General features: G+C 41.7%; 1 protein-coding gene across 11 annotated transcripts in view; it reads left to right on the top strand.

Annotated features, from left to right (window-relative positions):
• Window positions 1-20,746, top strand: part of SLC22A4 (solute carrier family 22 member 4) — a 51,932-nt gene extending 31,186 nt beyond the window's left edge. Inside the window, exons 6-13 of one of the 11 annotated variants that reach the window (XR_015724577.1) lie at window positions 2,354-2,454; window positions 4,074-4,288; window positions 5,533-5,715; window positions 8,343-8,478; window positions 12,419-12,614; window positions 16,746-16,954; window positions 18,425-18,579; window positions 19,224-20,746. Coding sequence is in view for 6 of the 11 variants with exons in the window: in XM_045794741.2 (XP_045650697.1) it covers window positions 2,354-2,454; window positions 4,074-4,288; window positions 5,533-5,715; window positions 8,343-8,478; window positions 12,419-12,614; window positions 16,746-16,954; window positions 18,425-18,476 (1,092 nt within the window). In the remaining 5 variants the exon portion in view is untranslated. Of the gene's footprint in view, window positions 1-2,353; window positions 2,455-4,073; window positions 4,289-5,532; window positions 5,716-8,342; window positions 8,479-10,632; window positions 11,673-12,418; window positions 12,615-16,745; window positions 17,781-18,424 lie in introns of those variants that run through there. The other 10 variants (XR_015724573.1, XR_015724574.1, XM_045794741.2 and 7 more) reach the window with 10 other exon arrangements.
• The last annotated feature ends 207 nt before the right edge of the window (window positions 20,747-20,953 follow it).

Raw genomic sequence — 20,953 nt, 5'->3', positions numbered from 1 at the left:
GCAACTGCAGCGACAATATGCCTGCCCCACACTCAAGTCTGCACAGACTCAAGTCTGGCTACCCCAGAAAGCAGGAACCTGCAGAAGGAGGTGGGCATTGCCCGGCTCCACCCCAAGAACTTCCTCCAACCCCAGACTTTGGGACCTCAGACAGAAGCAGATAACCTGGCAATAGCTGAAGGATTAACTACAGGGCCATGAACCCAAGCTCTCAGAGGGCTATTAGGGCAAATATCTCTCAATCCTTTGCTCTTCAGGTCAAGAATTCCATTCCCAGACTTAGACAATTTATTGTGTCTAAGTGTCCAATGGACTCTTCCACATCTCAGGGCGGTGCTGGTTGTTTATTGATATTTATTGTGTCTATGATCTGATTCCTGTCTTTGAGGAACTTACAGTTTAGTAGTGGAGATCAGAGCTACATGGTTGAAAGCAGTCATAAAACATGGAAGAGATAGTTATGGGCAAATAAGAGTAAAGTCCAGTGTCAAAACACAAGCTTCTGAAAGCACCTTGTTTCTTCCTGTCCTGAGGCACGGGGAGCCTGGACTGGATGAGCCCGCTGAAGGAAAGGGAGCTTGTGCTCATCTCCACTGCTCACCTCCTGGCAAAGGGGGGGCTGGTTCTCTTTAGGACGATCCACAGAGCCTTGTGCCAGCACATACAGCCTGCTCAGAGTGACAACGGAGAGTCTCCCAGATGTCAGCACAGTGTTCAGCTTTTCTGATGTTCATGCAAGCCATCAGTAGTGGGGACTACTCTAGGCCCTTTCTTTTTAGGAGAGGAAATTGAGGTACAGAGAAGTTAAGGAATTTGCCCAGAATCGCATTGCTAGAAGTCTCACTAGGTGTCACTGGTGCCCAAGTATATGCGCTTATAGCATGTGATTTCTTATCTCATGTTAGAGGCAGTAGACAGAAAAAAATAGAGGGTAGTGTCATCTTGGAAAGCTACCTTGGGCTTTTCTGGCTTTCCTTCTGAAGCACCTTCAGCCTCTTCATGGCATCTGGTCCAAAGGTATTTTGGTGACTCCATACAGGGATAGCACTGGATATAAGACCTTTCTTGTCCTGAGGTTTCTAAAACTGGCAGTCATCAAATCACCCAAGGGGAGGGGGGGAATCACCAAGTAGCTTTCAAAATACAGAGTCATAGGCTTCAGGGCCCCAGCAAAGATTCAGATTCAGCAGGCCCTGGGCGGGACCTGGCAATCTGCATTTTCATAAGGGCCCCATGGAAGCACCAAGTGTTAGCATGGGCCTGATGCACAAGTCCCATCCGTGCATGGCATCCCCTCCAGAACCCTCCACGAAGACTTCTAGTTCCCGCTAGTTTATGCAGGCGCTTTACTTTGGTTGTGATCACAGGGTTATGCTGCCAGGGGCATGTTCTAGAGCTGTACGCTCCAAATCATGTAGAAGAAGAAAGGTAATGTCTGTGAGCAACAGGAGGGAGTGTCTCGTTATTCTTAGAAAGAAGGATGCTCCTATCTGGGGAGCACCTGCTGCAAAGGCAGGTCTGACTGTTTCACTCCTTCACAGTAGACACTCCTTGTTAAGCCACTTACTGCATACACACCGTATCCCAAAGAGATTCCACACCTCAGAGCCTTGTAACTTTTTTACAAGTTCCAATAAGCATGGCTATCTAGATTCCTACCACACGGCAAGTTAACTTTAGTAAATTAAAACTAAAGGAGGGAAGCCCATTGACAGCAGTAAGAAACTGCCATTACCCAGAGAGCTAGCAGTCTCAATGGTGCAGTCATAGTAATAATTATAGTTAAAACGGGTTGGGCATCTACCATGGTTCAAGTACTATGCTAAGCTTTATGTATATATGATCTCATTTAATCTTCTCAACGCCCAATTATTATACCTTTTTAACAGAGAAGTAAACTGAGGGGATACATAGTCACCTGCCCAAGGTCCCTCAGTGAACCCAAATCTTCTGACACTGAGACAACAACAAGAAAAATACAAAAGGCAGGCATGAACCTCAAGGCATTTGGAACTGTTTGGCCCTATCCACTCAACACGTCTTAAGGATCATAGCTCAGTGTGATTTCAAGTCCCCACAGTGATGACCACGAGTCAAGAAAAGGCTGTTAGCAGTCAGGCTTTATATAAAGAGACAGTGAAGCCAATGTTACATATTTCAAAGGCTCAGTCTAAAATGGGCCACAAGTATTTTAAAGTGTTAGAATAAGCATAGAATAAGCAAATTCCAGACTTCTGAGCATATTCAAGGTGAAAGAGACTTATATGCATAATAGGTCTTTCCCACATTGCCATGGTTGAAGATACCCCCTCCTCATTACCTCTTAATCCCATGGTTATTTGCGTTATTTTAGCTACAGGAACTGAAACTTCCAGGTCAGCAGAAAGTTTTCATTCTGGACCTGTTCAGGACTCGGAATATTGCCACAATAACCATCATGTCCTTGCTGCTGTGGTAAGTAATAAGTGATCTATGAATGTGCCACGTAACACCTAAGTATACAACTGATTTTCTCTAATTCACAGCAACGTCAGGGCAAGGACTGAGTCTTCCTGGGACAAAATAAAAATTATAGAATTCTAAGTTATTTGGAAATGCCTCCATTCAATTCATGGAACTGAAAGAAAGTCACAGGAACAATATTTAAGCCCGCAGTACTGTAGTCCACAGGGAAAGGGTCCCTCCCCTCCTAAAGTAATTGGGATTAATACTATGACGTTGTTGGCGCCTGGAACTGAGAGGCTAATTCAGCTCCTGCTTTCTAACATACTGTACTGCCAACAGAACAGTGACATTAGAACAACCTGAATCCCCACTGCCTACATGAGAGTTTGGACAAGCTTTTCACACTTGCCAGTAGCAAACTACCAAGTGATTTTCAGGCATAGAAATAATGAGTGGACTTTGTAGACTAGATTTAATAATGTATGTGCCAAGAAATGAGGAAGAAGAAAAAAAGGACATGCCTACCCCCCAGTGGCAACACAAAAAATCGTAGGTTCAGCGAGTCTAATTTTAACGCCACCCTGTTTTGCAGTTAGAAGAAATCAATGACAGAGTTATGCCTCTGGATTCAGCAAGCATATCCTAAGCAGACAGCTTTCCTCACTTTAGACCTCCTTACTTCTTCTAGGTCAGCGTATGTCATTGGTGCAAACATATCCTGAGCACGACTGAGCTAGGAATAAACTAGTCACTAGTTTTGCCTACAATGTGCTTACTATCAAATGCGAACATTGCTGAGATCCCTAGAGCAATCAAGTTTAATTTTTGTTTTGGATGAGCCCTGGGCTACCCAACCCGGTAGAGTATGTATAAAAAGATCCAACAATGGTCCTGAAAACGTTTTTCAGACAGCCTCTGCTTTTCAGTCATGTTAATAATAAGCGAATATCTGCACAGAGGAGTCCGCAACGTACAGTTATTTTTGCAGAGATAAGCTTACGGTTCTGTGGAAGTTGACTCTAATGACAGGATAGGCAGTGTGTGTCTGTGATACTTTGAACCATTATGGGACTTTCCTTCTTTTCCCTAAAGTGAGTTTTAATAAATCGATTGGAATTCACCAGAAGTGAACCCCACAGGATTACCTATGTGTCTTTGTTTTTCTTTTTGGAAAGAATAAAATCTGGATTTTGTGTTCACTGACGTGACGGACAGTCTTTTCTTCAAATAACAGTTGTAAGGGAATGAGGATGGACAAAGTGTTCAGGAAATAATGAAATCTGAAATTATCTAGACCAGGGTAGGGGTTGTTGAATGTTGGTGCTGTCCAACAGAACTTGCCACAAGGAAAATGTTTTATGTCTGAGTTGTCCATTGTAGTAGCCACTAGCCACATGCGGCTATTAAGCAGGTGAAGTGTGGCTAGTGTGACTTAAAGAACTGAATTTTTAATTTAATTTAAAGTTTAATTTAATTTAATTTTAATCGATTTACTTTTAAGGAGCCATGTATGGCCAGCAGCTACTTGTAGGACAGAAAGATCAAGACAGTTTCTTGACCATCATGGAATCTTTGAGTGGTTCAGGCCATCCTCTTGTCATTTTTGCCTTTTGCCTTTTGCCTTGCAGGATGCTGACCTCAGTGGGTTACTTTGCCCTGTCTCTCAACGCTCCTAATTTGCACGGAGATGCCTACCTGAACTGCTTCCTCTCTGCCCTGATCGAAGTCCCCGCCTACATCACCGCGTGGCTGCTCCTGCGCACCCTGCCTCGGCGTTACATCATAGCCGGAGTGCTGTTCCTGGGAGGGGGCGTGCTTCTCTTAATTCAGTGCGTACCTGCGGGTAAGAACTTAACCAACATTAACAGCTTACCAGAAAAAGCCCACACCTTGACTAGACTAATTATTAGTCACTGCACCCTGTTTGTGTCGCCTTTACCTCATAAGCTCTTTGTAAGTCCGCCGGACAAGCGAGCGCTAACTACGTAATTTCCTGTGTTCATAACAACTGCCCTGAAATACAGAGGATCAGAAATCACTGCCCCAGAGGAAGACTAAGGCCGTCAGTCATCCCTTTGGTTCTTTTCTTTTCTTTTCTTTTTTTATTTGACAGAGAGAGAGAGACAACCAGCGAGAGAGGGAACACAGGCATGGGGAGTGGGGGAGGAAGAAACAGGCTCCCAGCAGACAAGGGAGCCCAATGCGGGGCTCGATTCCACAACGCTGGTCTCATGCCCTGGGCGAAAGGCAGACACTTAACGACTGAGCCACCCAGGTGCACCCCCCCCCCCCCCCCCCCGCCACCTTGGTGCTTTCAAAACCTCTTCTCTGAGGAGCATTTTCCAGTGTTGCAGTACGTAGGACGTGCCAGTTTCAATAGAAGTCAGTGATTTTTAGGGTCTGTAACCCTGAAGTTGTTAAAGAGCACACGAAGACATCTGCTTCTTTTTTCTCCTTATGCCTAACTTTCTCATATTATTAAAATGTTGTCAATAGATCATTGATCTATTTATGTACTTATGCATAGAAACATATTTCTTTAATAATAAACAGGATAGAAAGGATTGGTCCTTCTCTTTGAAGATTAAACTTAACTATATTAACATGCTAACAACTCACCACCAAACCATTGTAACAAGTGGACAAAGTTCACTGAATGCATAAATAATCTAGAATAACAGTAGAGTAAAACAGAAAGCAACCTGTCTCTCTCCCTCTTTGTTCGTGTCCAATTATTAAGATATTTGAAGAGAAACTATTACTTGGGGAATATCTTTTTTTTTTTTTTTTTTTTTGGAGAGCGAGAGGGGAGGGGGAGTGGCAGAGGGAAAGGGAGGGAGAGACTCTTAAGCAGGCTCTGCACTGAGTGTGTAGACCCTGGCGCAGGGGTTGATCTCACGATCCTGAGATCATGACCTGAGCTGAGGTCAAGAGTCAGAAGCTTAATTGACTGAGTCACCCAGGCGCTCTAGGAGTACCTTTATATTATAAAAACACTGCTGTACAAGTAAAAAGGACAATGAAAGCCACTGAGTTAACAGTCTTACTTCTAAAAGCACCTCTATTTACCCTGGGTCTCTTTTCCAGATTACAACTTCTTGTCCATTGGTCTGGTGATGTTAGGAAAGTTCGGGATCACCTCTGCTTTCTCCATGCTGTATGTCTTCACTGCAGAGCTTTACCCCACCCTGGTCAGGAACATGGCTGTGGGGGTCACATCCATGGCCTCCAGAGTGGGCAGCATCATTGCTCCCTACTTTGTTTACCTCGGTGAGATGCATCTTGTCAATTTGTTCTTTTTTTTAAAATATAAAGGAATAGATTTCTCATTGTGAAAAATACAAACAGCCCAGAAAGTACTGGAAAAAGTACAAGTTCACCTCTTCTCTCTCGGCTCCCCAGACTGCAGCCCTAGAAGTAGCTAATATTAACACTTTGGTGAGTAGCCCTTCAGACATTTTGTTTTGCAAAATATAGATATACACAATAAGATTAAACACATAAACAAAATTATAGATATCGTTGCACAACTTTTTTAACTCAATATTTTATCAGAATATCTTTCCTTATTAGTATACATAGATTTACCTTCTTTTTAATTAGTATATATTCTTCCAATGTGTGTATAATACATAATTTATTTAACTAGGGTCAATGGATGGACATTTAGGCCACTTCCAGGTTTTTATTATTACACATAACACTGCAATGAACATTCCTCTATCCCCCTAAACCCCTTTGTTCATTTAATTACATACACTTGAATTCATGGATTGTTGGAAAATTTTTAAATTTTCATAGATATTGCCAAACTGGCCTCTAAATATTGTAGTAATTTACAATCCAGCTGTCACTATATGAGAGTGCCTCTTTCTCCATATCCTCACTAACTGGGGATGATCCAATTTTTTAATCATTGGTAATCTGTTATCTGAAAAATGGATATCATTATTGCTTGCATTTCTAATTCTTTAATTATAAATAAGGTTGAGCATTTTTTAAAGATTTATTTATTTATTTGAGAGACAGAGAGAGTGCAGGAGCGCATACTCACGTGAGTTGGGGGGAAGGGCAGAGGGAGAGAATCTTCAAGTGGAAGCCCCACTGAGGGCAGAGTCTGATGCGGGGCTCAATCTCAAAACCCATGAGATCACGACCTGAACCAAAATCAAGAGTCAGACACTTAACTGACCGAGCCACCCAGGTGCCCCTGATTTGTGAGAGCTCTTTGTAATTAAAAGAAACTAGCCCTTTGCATATATGTTGTAAATATTCTTCCTAGTTCGTCATTTACTTTTAATTTTATGATATTTTAAGACATTTTGGTTTCTATATAGTCAGATTTCTCAATCCGGAATAACACAAGGGGGCTTCAGTGGGTTGCTCAATGGATGTAGGATCTCACATTCCAGGCTTAAAACCCCATTAAGGACTCTGACGGTGAGAGATGCTGAGACATCTCCTCATTCTTCCTAGTCATCCATTGGTTACCTACTGGTTCAAACACACACACACACAAATACTATATCGGAATCCTCAGGAAAGGATTAAAGGACTTAACACTCTAATCTTTGCACAGAAAGTGAAATATTTTCTTTTTTAAAATTAATTAATTATTTAAATTAACATGCAATGTATTGTTTCAGGGGTACAGGTCTGTGATTCATCAGTCTTACACAATACACAGCACTCACCACAATGCATACCCTGCCCGATGTCCATCATCAGCCACCCCACCCCTCCCCCCCACCCCCAGCAACCCTCAGTTTGTTTCCTGACATTAAGAGTCTCTTATGGTTTGTCTCCCTCTCTGGTTTCTTCTTGTTTCATTTTTAACTCTCTTCCCCTATGATCCTCTGCCTTGTTTCTCAAATTCCACGCATCAGTGAGATCATGTGATGATTGTCGAGAAAGTGAAATATTTTCTTATCTTAAACATACTCTGCATGGCTGACCTGAACAAGCCCTAAGAAAGCACATTATAATATAGAATGGTGTCATTTTCCCTTTGTTCCTTCCTATATTTTCAAGCCACACTCACTTGGTCAAAGGGAGGACCATTGGTACGGAAGAAAGGTAGAAGTCTGAGGCAGAGCTTTCTATTCCCCAACAGCTACTCCTGTTAGTGACACAGATGCCTCAGAGAAGCTTCCAGATTAATGTTTTCTGTCAAATAAAATTCTTGGATGTGTTGTCCCTCTGTAATCTCTGTTTGCAGCAAGGAAGCAAGATGAGGATCTATTATTCTCCTGTCCAAGTAACGCCAGATAGGGAAGAGGTGGAATGGTTCTTACAAAACCAAGACACATAAATATTACAAAAAGAAACGAAATCCAGGCATAGTGCATTCACTATGCCTGACATTTAGTGATTAAATTGGATTGAACATATTACTTAGGTTGTGTGTTTTGTTTTGTTTTTTTTAAGAGTCTCATGGCTCTTTGGACCTAGCTGTCCACTGCAGCCTACTTACTAGTTTAGGCAAAAGAAAAGGTCACACCAGTTATCATGGCCAGTACCTGTCTCTGCAATATCCTTTTTCTCCTTGATGTCCTCTCATCCCCCATCTCCAATGACTTCCACCTTGAGAGGGAAAACTTGGTAGGCAAAGACTTCCATCAAAGGAACATCTGTCACACATGGTAAATAATGACTTAGAGAATGCCGACCAGGATGAAAGAGCTTATGATAATGCAAAATCATGTAGGGAAATGACTATGGAAATCACAGAGGCAATGGCTTCTGCCAAAAAGAAACTGATCTTTTGCATACCTTTTTCTTTCTGACAATGTTCAGGTTTTAAACTGCTCTCAAATAGTGTTTGCCACCATTACAAAATAATTCCCAGGAGTATCTGGGGAATCCCTGTATCTAATTGATGTTCTTGTGCCTTCCAGGTGCTTACAACAGAGTTCTGCCCTACATCGTCATGGGCAGCCTGACTGTTTTCATTGGAATAATCACCCTTTTCTTCCCTGAAAGTTTTGGAATGACTCTACCAGAGACCTTAGAGCAGATGCAGAAAGTGAAAGGGTAAGTGGAACTTTAAAAACTGGTAGCAAAATTCCTCAGAAAGAGTAAACGTGCAAGAATAGCCAGGAAATTTCTGGAAGAGCAGAATAGTAAGTAGAGAGTAGCTCTATCAGATAATAAAGTGTATTACTAAGCAAAGGTAATTAAAACCATATGATTGATAATGGTGTAGGAATAGAAATCACTGGAGTAGAATAGAGTTCAGAATTAAATCCAAGGAACTATGAGAACTCAGTCTATGCTGAAAAGTAGCAATTCAAAATCAGTGAGGAAAAGTAGATTATTCAGTAAGGGTGTTAGAGAATTCAGCTAGCCACATTGGATAAATGAAAAACTTGCATCCTACTTCAGAATAAATACAGCAAGATAAATCGCAGAGTGATTAAAAATGGAGGCCTAAAAATGTAAAATCATAAATGTACCAGAAGAAAACATACATGCTTTTATAACCTCAGAGAAGGCTTTTCTGAGCATGGTATGAAAAGCGAAGAGACGTAAAGGAAGATTGCTACGTCTGATTATGCAACTTTAGAAATTGTTGGCACAGCAAGAAAGGAAACCATAAATAAAAACAAAGGTCACAAGCCAGGGGGGAAATTTTCAGGGGGGAAACATTGCAACACACAATATACCTATAGAGCTAATACAGCTAATATACACGAAACTCTCGGCAGTCAGTGGGAAAAAGACAACTCAGTAGGAAAATTGGCAAAGGTCATCAACAAGCGGTTGACATAAAATGACATTTCAGTGGCAGGTATATACACAAGAAACAATACTTGTCCACATTAATAAAGAAAAATGAAATAAAACAATTTAATATCTTTTTTTTTTTTTTTGCCTATGAGATTGTATGAGAGTTTTTCTTCCTGATACCCACCGCTTCTGACACCAGCCAGGTGTCCCACAATTTCATTCAATTCCAGCACTAACCATCAGAGTTTGCATCAGAATCCATAGGTTTAAGCTTAGTCCCACAAGACTGCCCTTCCTTCAGATGCCCGTGGTAAATATCAGGTCCCCAGGTTATCCACACTTCTATCCAACTTGATTTCAAGGTCTGGTGTTTCCACAACCTCCCCTCCCCCCACTCAAGTTCTGCAATTTGGCGGAATGACTCACGGAACTCGGATAACAGTTTCCTTACCATTTCAGATTTATTATAAAGGATGCCTATGAACAGCCAGATGAAGAGATACAAAGGGTGAGGTCCAGAAGGGTCCAGAGTGCAGGAGTTTCTGTCCCCTGTGCAGTTGGGGAATCCCACCATCCTCACACACGGATGTGATCACCAATTCAGAAGCTCTCTGAACCTCAGTGTTCAGGGGGTTTTATGGAGGTGTTATCACGTAGGCATGATCAATAACTAATCCAACCTCTAGCCCCTCACCCCTCCTTGGAGGTTGGAAGATGGGGCTGAAAGTTCCAGGCTTCTAATCAAGTCCTGGTCTTTCTGGCGACCAGCCTCCATGCCAGAGTTATCAAGGGGCCCCCCAAGAGTTGCCTCATTAGAACAAAAGACAAGATGCTCCTATGACCCCTATCGCTCAGGAAATAACAAAGGATTTAGGAGCTCTGAGTCAGGAACGGGGACAAAAATCAAATATCTTTCTACGGTATCACAGAGTGGCAATGAAAGATGAGTGGATTTGTAGGAGAAGTTGAGATTCTCGAGCGAAACTGCCTGGCTTCAAATCCCAGATCTAGTGTATGAATTTGGGAAAATTGCTTAAACTAAAGGATTCACTAAACCTCAGGATTCACATTTGTTATATGGGAATAGTTCATATGGCTTTCATGAGGTTCTGTAAGAGAACGCATCTTTAGTGCCTGGCCACGAAGAACACAAGCCTATATATGAGTGGATCATTCTGATCCCTTACAAACATGTGCAGTGAAGTCTGCACCAAAAGTTGTTTTCTTCTAATGACGTGACTATTTCAGTATCAACTGTAGCTTGCTGAGGACTTCATGTTTACCACGCCATGCTTTCCTCAGGGAAACTGTAGATTTAGAGAATACAAGCTCTGGACCCCTGAGCTATTACTAGAGTTCTGTTCATTGACTGGATAAATGTTTTTCTGTATCGGTCTGGCATTTTGAGGAAGAGAGTCTTGAATATTTAATTTTCTTTAGCATCTATTTTATTTTCAGATTCAGGTTTAGAAAAAAACCAAGCGATTCAGTGGAGAAGGAAGAAAATCCCAAAGTCCTAATAACTTCATTTTGATAAAATGTCCACCCCATTTCGTGACCTGAAGACCAGATGCATCAGACTCTATGAGAAAACCAAAGCCTTTCCTGAGGAACTGGACCAAGCCTGAAAATGAACGCTTAGATGACTCTGCTATTGGGAAATGCTTGTCATTGAGCACATCCCGGGCCACTCTTCCAGATAATCTCCTGATTTTAAAACAAACCATTTCTAGAGTGTCCGCCTTGCGAATGAATTCGATGAAATGGGTTCATAAGATTTTTTGAAAATGTGTTGGTCAAGGACTGGTAAATCCATACAAAGATTAACACTCATTCCCAAACATACAAATACTATTTAAATAAAAAGACCGTCATCGTATTAACACAACTATCAGGTGACAACAGTATGTGTGTGTGTATGTGTATCAGTGAACCAGCACAATCAAAATTATAGCCGTGTTTGAGGTGAACTCATATACTGCTGTAGCTAAATGATTAGATGCAGTATTCTATCCAGAAAATTTTATACCATCCTTTGAGGGAAATTGATGGCAAATATTAATAGTTTACAAGTGAAATGCTGCAGGAGATCAAGTAGCCGGGGTCATATGACCTGTTGGCCTTTAAGAAGGGAACCCAGACAGTTCCCTGCTACAGTTTCAGTGGCTCTAACTCACGGCCTTCTGATGGGTCCACATTCGTTGTGATCTTTTTGAGCACGTGTTTAAACTTTCTGTTTCTTTAGAGCGGCTGAAGAGGTATTTTGCTGGTAAACAGAGAATCAGGAGAACCACAGACCAGTTAGGGCAGTAAAGACGGTGTGTATGCTCCACAGTCAAGAACTACCGACCCCCAGGAAGAAGGCCATGTAAGCCAACAATCTGGAGAGACTTTTCAAACAGTTCTTTCCATTAATAGATTCCTTCCTAAGCGTGGTCTGCAGCTGCAAGTCTCTTCAACCAGGGGTGCACCTGGTTCCAGTTCCACGAGTGAGCTGGGGGAAAAAAATCAAGGCCACTACTGGGGTCACATATTATCAGCTCAGGAGAGAAAGACCAGGTCTCTGTCTCAGCATGTTTTGGGTGTGCTGAGATGACAACAGAGCTGGAGGTTACTCCTGGAGACCTGGGCAGCAGGCTTTCATTGAAAGTGGCCTCTCTGACCGCAGCACAGTGGTAAGCTCTGGACCCTTTCCTGCCCAGCGCCATGCTGTGTGCGTAAAAACAGGTAGCCACTGGTTTTCAATATGATGCTTGATGGCATCAGCCCCAAAAAACAATTATCCCCAAATGTAAATTTTCACTATTTTTTAGAGGAAACTTGGATGTAACATTTTTTATAAATAGTTCTTTTTATTTCAAGTTCCTTATCTTGCACTTTTCTGATTAACCGCCAGTTTCTTCTTTTTTTTTTATTTTAAAGATTTTTTTTTTAATTTATTTATTTGACAGAGATAGAGACAGCCAGCGAGAGAGGGAACACAAGCAGGGGAAGTGGGAGAGGAAGAAGCAGGCTCATAGCGGAAGAGCCTGATGTGGGGCTCGATCCCATAATGCCGGGATCACGCCCTGAGCCGAAGGCAGACGCTTAACCGCTGTGCCACCCAGGTGCCCCAACTGCCAGTTTTTTCTGTTGCCATATTTCTAACACGTATTTTATATCCTCCTGACACACTGATCCTACCTTTTGATTGTTACTTTAAAATTCATCAGGGTATCCTAGAATAATTTATCTTTTGTCATAGGAGATGCAGGTGCATAGCTTCACCCATCCAGCGCTTTTCTCCCCTGTGGAGGCCGCCCGTCTGGATCACTTTCCCACCCACCTTGCTGAGCACTGGGCAGCCTGTCCCACAGACAGCAGGTCATGTTGCTCCCAAGAAGCTCTCCTTGAACTTCCTTCCCACCGGCAATGGCTGTTCCCTCCTCTGTGCTCTTCAGGTACTTGTTAACCCTCACTGAGTTGGTCTCTTGTTGCCCCCCACACCCCAGCCGCTGGGAGGCTAGGGACCTTACCTTGTTTCTCTTTTTATCCTTTATAGATCCGTTTAGCATATGCTTTCTTGCATTTGACAAGCATTGATACATATTTTATCTATCAAATAATGTTTGTTTGATACATAGACATTAAAAATTTTAAATGCCTATATACAAAATGCTCTTAAAGCTTTTTCTAAATATAAAAAGTAAGGATGTGACAATTGCCTTTTACTCCTGTTTGTACAGGTGCTTTATATTTTAAAATAGTAAGAGATGGCTTTTTAAAATCTATTTCTATAAGGGCAACAAGGACACAGATGATTATCTCTTTGGTAGTTGGAAGACCAAGTAGATCAACACATGCCAAAACAGCATTTGGTTAAATTCGCGATACATTCCTGATTTTTATTTTTATTTTTTTATTTTTTTTTAAGATTTTATTTATTTATTCGACAGAGATAGAGACAGCCAGCGAGAGAGGGAACACAAGCAGGGGGAGTGGGAGAGGAAGAAGCAGGCTCCCAGCAGAGGAGCCCGATGTGGGGCTCGATCCCATAACGCCGGGATCACGCCCTGAGCCGAAGGCAGGCACTTAACCGCTGTGCCACCCAGGCGCCCCACATTCCTGATTTTTAAAAACTGCTTTTAAAGTTAGGGCTCCAAGGCAACATCCTGCACTCGCTAATGAATAGCAGTCTCAGACTGGCAGCCAATCTCCCGCTGCATGTTCTAGAAACTAATGTCTTGCCTGGATTCTGTTAGCTTCTGAACCAGTCCCTCCTTAATTCTGCTCCTGCCCTCCTGGAGTCTATCCTCAGCACAGCAGCCCGAATTACCTAAATGAGACCATGTCACTTTAACAGTCAAAACCTTCCAATAACTTCCCATCTCAGGTGCGCTTCCCCTCCACTTTTATGGTCTCACAACACATGCTTTTATTTATATGAGTTACATCCCACTTCAGTCAGGTTTTTGAAAAGTTAAAGTCTTCACAATAGTCTATACATCGGATGATCACATGTCCTAGTTTTCCCAGGACAGTCACAGTTTCAATCTGTGGGCCTAGGGTGATTATTAATAACCCCACACACAACCTTTCACTCTAAAAATGTCCCAATTTGGATGACAAGTTATATATGCTCACCAATTATAGGGTCCTGCTCTGTGTGTCCCCAAATGTCCTTGCTCAAATGTCACCTGCTTGATAAATACTTACCTGACCACCCAATTTTAAATTGTATCTTGTTCTCTCTATCCTACTCACCTGTCCCTGGTTCATTTTTCTCCATGGTTTTTCTTACCCTCTAACATCCTAATTTACCTCTTCATTTTTTTTTTAAATGTCCTTCTTCCTCATGGAGCTTACGTTCCATCCTCAGCAGTTAGAAGTGTGCTTGGCACATAGTCGATGCTTGATAAATATTTGTTTAAAAATGAGTAAATATATTATTATAATCATTATTATAGTTAAATTGGCAAAGTAATTATTAATTTTCAAACAAGAAAACATTGGCCAATAAACATACCAAAAAAGTGTTCTGGGTCACCTGGGTGGCTCAAATGGTTAAGTGTCCAACTCTTCTTTTTTTAAAAAGTTTTAGAGAGAGAGAGTGCACGCAAGTGGGGGGAGGGACAGAAGGAGCAGGGAGCCTGATGTGGGCTCCATCTTAGGACCCATGAGACCATGACTTGAGCTGAAAACAAGACTCTAAAGCTTAACTGATTCGGCCACCCTGGTGCCCCGAGTGTCCGATTCTTGGTCTCAGCTCAGGTCTTGATCTCAGGGTCATAAGTTCAAGCCCCATGTTGGGCTCCAAGCAAGGCATGGAGCCTACTTTAAAAAGAAAAATGTTCTGCTTCACAAGCAATTGAAAAGAATACTAATTGGTATGACAATGTGATGCCATTTTCGAATTAGCAAAGATTACAGAATGACGGTATTCAGTAATAATGAGAGTATGATGAGATACGTTTTCATATTCTTCTGATGGGAGTGTAAATTGGATTATTTTTTCTGGAAAAGAAATTGGCAAAGTATTTCCAGAGCCCTAAAATGCTTCGATTTTTCCCCCTTTTCTTTCTTTCTTTCTTTTTTTTTTTTTGAGAGAGAGACAGCATGCACGTACAAGCAGGGGTGGGGGTGGGGTAGGGAGGAGGGGTAGAGAGAGAAGGAGAGAGAGAGTCTTAAGCAGGCTCCATGCCCAGCACAGAGCCTGATGCAGGGCTCAGTCTCACAACTCTGAGAACATGACCTGAGCTGAAATCAAGAGGCAGACGCTTAACCGAGTCAGCCAGGCACTCCAGAAATAGTCGGATTTAAAAATGGGCAAAAAATTTGAATAAAAAGTTCTCCAAAGAAGATACACAATGGCCAGCAAGTGTATGAAATGATGCTTGACATCACTAATCATTAGAGAACGTCAAACCAAAACCATGAGACACCACCTCACACCCATTAGGATGGCTGCTATAAAAAGAGCAGAAAACAAGCATGGACAAGGATGTGGAGAAACTGGAATACTTATGCACTGTTGGTGGGTGTGTGAAATGGTGCAGTCACTACGGAAAACAATATGGAGGTTCCTCAAAAAAATTAAAAATAGAATTACAATATGATTCAGCAGTCCTGAGTATATATCCAAAATAGTTCAAAGCAGTATCTCAAAGAGCTATTTGCACACTGATGTTCATCACAGGATTATTCACAATAGCTAAGAGCTGGAAGCAACCCAAAGTTCATCAACAGGTGAACGGATAAACAACATGTGGTGTACATCTACAATGCAACATTATGTAGTCTTAAAAAAAAAAAAAAGGAAATCCTGTTGCATGCTCTAACATGAATGAGCCTCAAGGACACTATGCTAAGTGAAATAAGCCAGTCACGAAAGGACAAGTACTGTATGATTCCACTCACATGAAGCACTTAAAATTAGTGTGGTTAGTGGGTCTCAGTTTTGCAAGATGAAGAAGTTCTAGAGATCTGTGCATAACAATGTGAATACTACTGAATACTACGTCATACTACTGAACTGTGCACTTACAAGAGGTTAAGATGGCAAAAGTTAATGTTATGTGTGTTTTTTTATCCCAACAAAAAAAGGCTGTGTGGGAGTAGTTAAATAAATAAATAATGGTGTGCTCTTCTGAAAGAATATTATTCAGCCTTTAAAAACGGTATTTAAGAATTTTTGTTAAAGTTTTATTTTTTTAAGTAATCTCTACACCCAATATGGGGCTCGAACTCATGACCCCGAGATCAAGAGTCACATGCTATCCCAACTGAGCCAGCCAGGTGCTCCTAAGAATTATTTTTTAATAATATGATAAAATACTTAGGATATAATGCAAGCATTAAAAAACCATATGTAATAGTATTAACTAAATAATGAATGCATGCATGAATAAACTATGTCTAAAACACATGAAAAAACAACTGGAAGGAAAGATCTCAAGGTATTAACAGTAGGTATGTTTGGATGGGGGACTTCTGTTTTGGGTTCTTTTTTGTAGTTTTCCGTACTTCACAAATGTTTCACAAAATATATTACTTCTATAATCATAAAGAAGTTAAAAAATAAAAACTTTTATTAAGTGTCAACTAAGTGTGAGGTCTCGGGAGGCAAAGATGAAGAACATGAAGAATGCTTGCAGCGGGCTCAGCGTAGCCAGATGATAAATTCCTGTCTGTGTGGCCTCGGCAGCTAGCCCAGTGCCCCGACCTGGGGCTGAGCTCCGTGGAGCTGAAACCCCGGTCAAAGTCATTTTCTCCCATCCAGACCTGCACATGTTTAGATCTCTCTCTGAGCAGTAGTCACGTCTCCCCTGATGTGTTTTACCAAGCCACACTCACTCTTGTGAAGAGAATTACCTTATCGCTGAAGTTATATTTAACAGATTATAAAAAAAAGGATTATAAAATGGATTATAAATAATTGTGAGGATTTGAGCTATCGATGCCTCTATGTTGGCACAGAAAAGTCTTAAACCTGAGTTTGAGAACCTTAAGAACTCCTTTATCAGACACTGCAAATTTGACCCTCCTTGTCACTCTGATTCTAACTTGCCTCTGTGCTCTCTGTCCCTGCAAAGCCCACCACCTCACCCTCCCACTGCTGCCTTCCCCACTGCTGTGTTCCACTGTGGACAAACACCTGTGGTCCTTCAAGTAAATCCCTGGGTGCTTTTTCCACATCCCTCCTGACAGAGACCTGGCTGCCCCCTGAGCACCCCGCTTCCCCCCTGGTGCTGTCTCAGCCGGAGGCTATTTACTTCCCCCTTCCTGTGAACTTCAGAGCCAGGTAAGTTCTTAGCATTTTCCCAGTTGCCCACTGCCAGTTCCAAACCACAACTCCTTCACCTTCACATATATGAAATACTTCCTTCAAGGATTATGCTGTACCCTTCCGGGTGCTGTTTCCAACAATCTTCCCAGTTGCTTATCCACATTCTACGAGCTTTCTGGAACCCAGCCTCAGGTATTGATGACTTTTGTGCTCAGGAGCATGAGTAATCACACACCTCAGTCTCAGTGTACTTAACCTTTACCTGTACTTCAGTTCCTCCCTGCCCACGACACACCCTGGACCCTGTCTACCTCATTCCAGTACCTTTTGGGTTCCTCACAACACTTTAGCTCTGACCTTGACACGGTTGGTTCCTTTTCCTTCTACTTTGTACTTCGTGATCCCCTCAATTCACACCCACTACCCTGGTCCTTTTGTTTATTCATCTTGCAAAATCTAAACCCCAAATAAGTCAAACTATTTTCCTCTTCACTCCCAATCCAAGCTGCTGAATTAAGATATAGGAGAGGAGAGGTCTTTTATAGGCTGGAGGAACATGTGGGTTGAGAAAGGGACAAGCAGGTTGAGGGTCTAGCTGTGATTGGAAATGTCAGTGTGTAGAGATCCCAGTTCACATGATTGTGTGATTTTCTCCAGTGTCCCGGGTAGGAGTAAGATGCACACATGGTTGGATTTGGGGGTGGCAGTACAGGGGGACAGAATGTCAGGACAGTGGAGGAACTGAGATTGACTAAAGCAAAGGACCATCGTATTTAGGTTGAAGAGGAAACAACAACTTCTGTTGTCCTAGTACGCTGTGCCTATCTGCCTTTTTTTTTTTCCTTTATTTGGGTTGTATGAGAACCTGGCACAGTGTTAAGACCCAGAGTGTTCAAAGGAAGAGACTGTCGATCACCCCAACGTGGCAGAATCCGCGACATCTCTCCTGGACTATTCACCAAAGACGTGACTTTGTTGATACGAGACCTGAGGAGACTGAAGTCAGTCACTCGGGAGGGGTCAAGGGCTAGATTTTATTTTTTAGCATCATGAGATGTAGCATTAATAATTAAGAGTGTAGGCTCAGAGGCAGACAGACCAGAGTTCTACTTTGGACCTGCCACATACTAACTATAGCAACTGGGAAAAGTAACTTCTCTTCAGTTTCTTTGTCTGTAAAATGAGGACAATAAGAATAGCTATCTCATAGAGATGTTGTGAGGACTAAATGATGCCATGGGCTATTGTCAGTATTATTGTTGTAATGATACAATAGCAGAGAGGATGGATGCTTGACCAGGACTAATTTCTACCCTAACCTGGCATCTAGTTCAGAAGATTAAGATCATCAGTAACTTAGATTATCCAAATCCAATCCAGCCAAAGCCTCCCGATATCTTCCTTTGGAATCTTACTCTAATATGACACATATCCCATCGTATCTCATAAGGAGACCTATATGTTCCTGTTTATCTTTTCTCTTAGGGATCTCGTCCAGACCTGTGGTTTTAAATACCACCCAGACCTGTGGCTTTAAATACCATCCATATGCAAATAACTCTCTAATTTATATCTCGTTCTGACCGCTCCTATGAACTTCCTACTTACATATCCAACTATCTCCGAACTCATGCTGAAATGTAAGTTTACAATATTAATATACTTAAATGTAAGTTCATTTTCATAGTTAAAATAAAACTCTTGCACAGGCAACAAAAGAAAAAATAGATAAATTGGACTACACCAAAACTTAAAACTCTTGTGCATAAAAGGACATAATCAACAGAGTGAAAAGGCAACCACGGAATGGGAGAAAATATTTGGAAGTCATATATCTGATGAGCAGTAAATATCCAGAATATAGAAAGAACTCCTACAACTCAACAACAACAGAAACAAACAGCACAATATAAAAATGGGCAAAGGACTTCATAGACATTTCTCCAAAGAGAAGACGCAAATGGTAATAAGTACACAACATAATGCCCAATGGCACTAATCTTCAAGTAAATACAAATCATAACCACAATAAGATATCATACCCATTAGGATGGCTAGGATTTTAGAAAAAAATAAGTGTTGGTGAGGATGTGTAAAAACTGGAAATCTTGTGTGCCGTTGGTGGGAATGTAAAATGCTGCAGTCCCTATCGAAAACAGCATGGGCGGTTCCTCAAACAATTAAAATCACATTGCCATAGGGTCCACGCAATCCTGCTTCTTGGTATATACGTAATGGAACTGAAAGCAGGGACTCAAAGAGATATTTATGTACTTATGTTCAGGTAGCAACATAATTCATGGTAGCCGAAAGATGGATGCGACCCACGTGTCTATTGACAGATGAATGAAAGAACAAACTGCGGTATATACCTCCAGTGGAATATTCTTCATCCTTTCAAAGAAAGAAAATTCTGACGCATGCTCCGGCACAGATGAACCTTGAGGACTCTATGCTTAATGAAACAAGCTGGTCACAAAAGGACAAACACTGTATGATTCCAGTTACACGAGGTATCTAGAGTGGTCCAATAAAGTAGAAGGATGGTTGCTAGGGGCTGGGGGGAGAGGTGGAGGGAGTTACTGTTTAATGGGGACAGAGATTCAGTTTTGCAACATCAAAGGAGTTCTGGAGATGGATGGTGGTGATGGTTGTACAATGATATAATGTACTTAATGCCACTCACCTGTACTCTTAAAAATGGTTAGGATGATAAATTTTAGGTCGTGTGTATTTTACCACAATAAAAAAGTTTAAATTAAAAGGAAGTAGAATTCTTAATTTTCTATGCCCCCACCCCACCCAATTTCCTCGTTCTAAAAACTGGCACCAAATTGCTTAGGCCAAAAACCCAGGATTCATTCTTCATTTCCTCCCCTCCTGCCTATATCCAATAATAAGTCATATCAGCTTTTGCTTCCGAAATATATTCTGAATTCATCCACTCATCTCTTCTGCGGATACTGCTGTGCTTCAAGCTGTCATATGCTCTGGTCCGTGATGCTGTAATAGCTTCTTAACCAGTTGACTTGTTTTCATTCCCTTCCTCTCCACTCAATTCTCTTAGCAGCCAGAGCACCCTGTTTAGGGTAGAAATCACACCTTAACATTTCTGTACTTAAAAATACTCTGATAGTTTCTCACCAACCCTGGAATAAAATTCAAACTCCTCGCCACTGTTTAAAGGGCGCTCGAAGATCTGGTGTCCATACACACTGGCCTCCTGCCAACATCTCTGACCTTATGTCCCGTTACTATTCACTTTGATCACTGTGTTCCAGTCACGCTGGTCTTCCCTGTTGTTCCAACACCCCAAGCACATGCCCTTTCCTTGCAGACTTTGCATTTGCTGCTCCTCTGCTTGGGACACTCTCTTCTCACATCTTCACATGATAGGTTCCTTCTGATCCCTTGCGTCTCTGCTTAGCTATTGCCTTCTCAGAAAAGTACTCATTTACCATCCGATGGAAGGTAGCCACCCACTGATTGTCACGCTTTATACCATCATCCTCTTTTATCTCTCTTTGGCACTTACTATTATAGAAATGCGTATTTTTTTGTCACAAGTTTATCATTAGCTTCACCATCCTCCAACTAAAGTGTGAGCTCCGTGAGAACGGATATATTGTTTGTTTCTTCACTTCCCAGAATGCTGTTGGGCACATAACTTCCTAGTCAAATATTTGCTGACTAAAGGAAGAAGTAAATAACATTAATGACCCAATTTTCCTTCTATGTCACACACACACACGCCTTTTGGGAAGGGATATCTGGGTAACTCATTCAGTTAAGCTTCCTCTTGATTTCGGCTCAGGTCATCATTTCAGGGTTGTGAGATCAAGCCCTAGGTTGGCTCTGTGCTGGGTGTGGAGGCTGCTTAAGATTCTCTGACTCCCTCTGCTGCTCCCCCCACTTGTGGGCTCACGTGAGCTCTCTCTCTCTCTCAAAAAAAAAAAAAAAACACCTTTTGTATAAACTGCTATTTCTAACATTTAGACATCCCCAGTGTCTTTT

This window comes from Ursus americanus, chromosome 5 (genome assembly GCF_024610735.1).
Source record: "Ursus americanus isolate L20-20 chromosome 5, mUrsAme1.1.p, whole genome shotgun sequence".
Taxonomy (NCBI): Eukaryota; Metazoa; Chordata; class Mammalia; order Carnivora; family Ursidae; genus Ursus; species Ursus americanus.
Note: the sequence above shows the minus strand (reverse complement) of the source record. Positions and strands in the feature narration are given on the sequence as shown.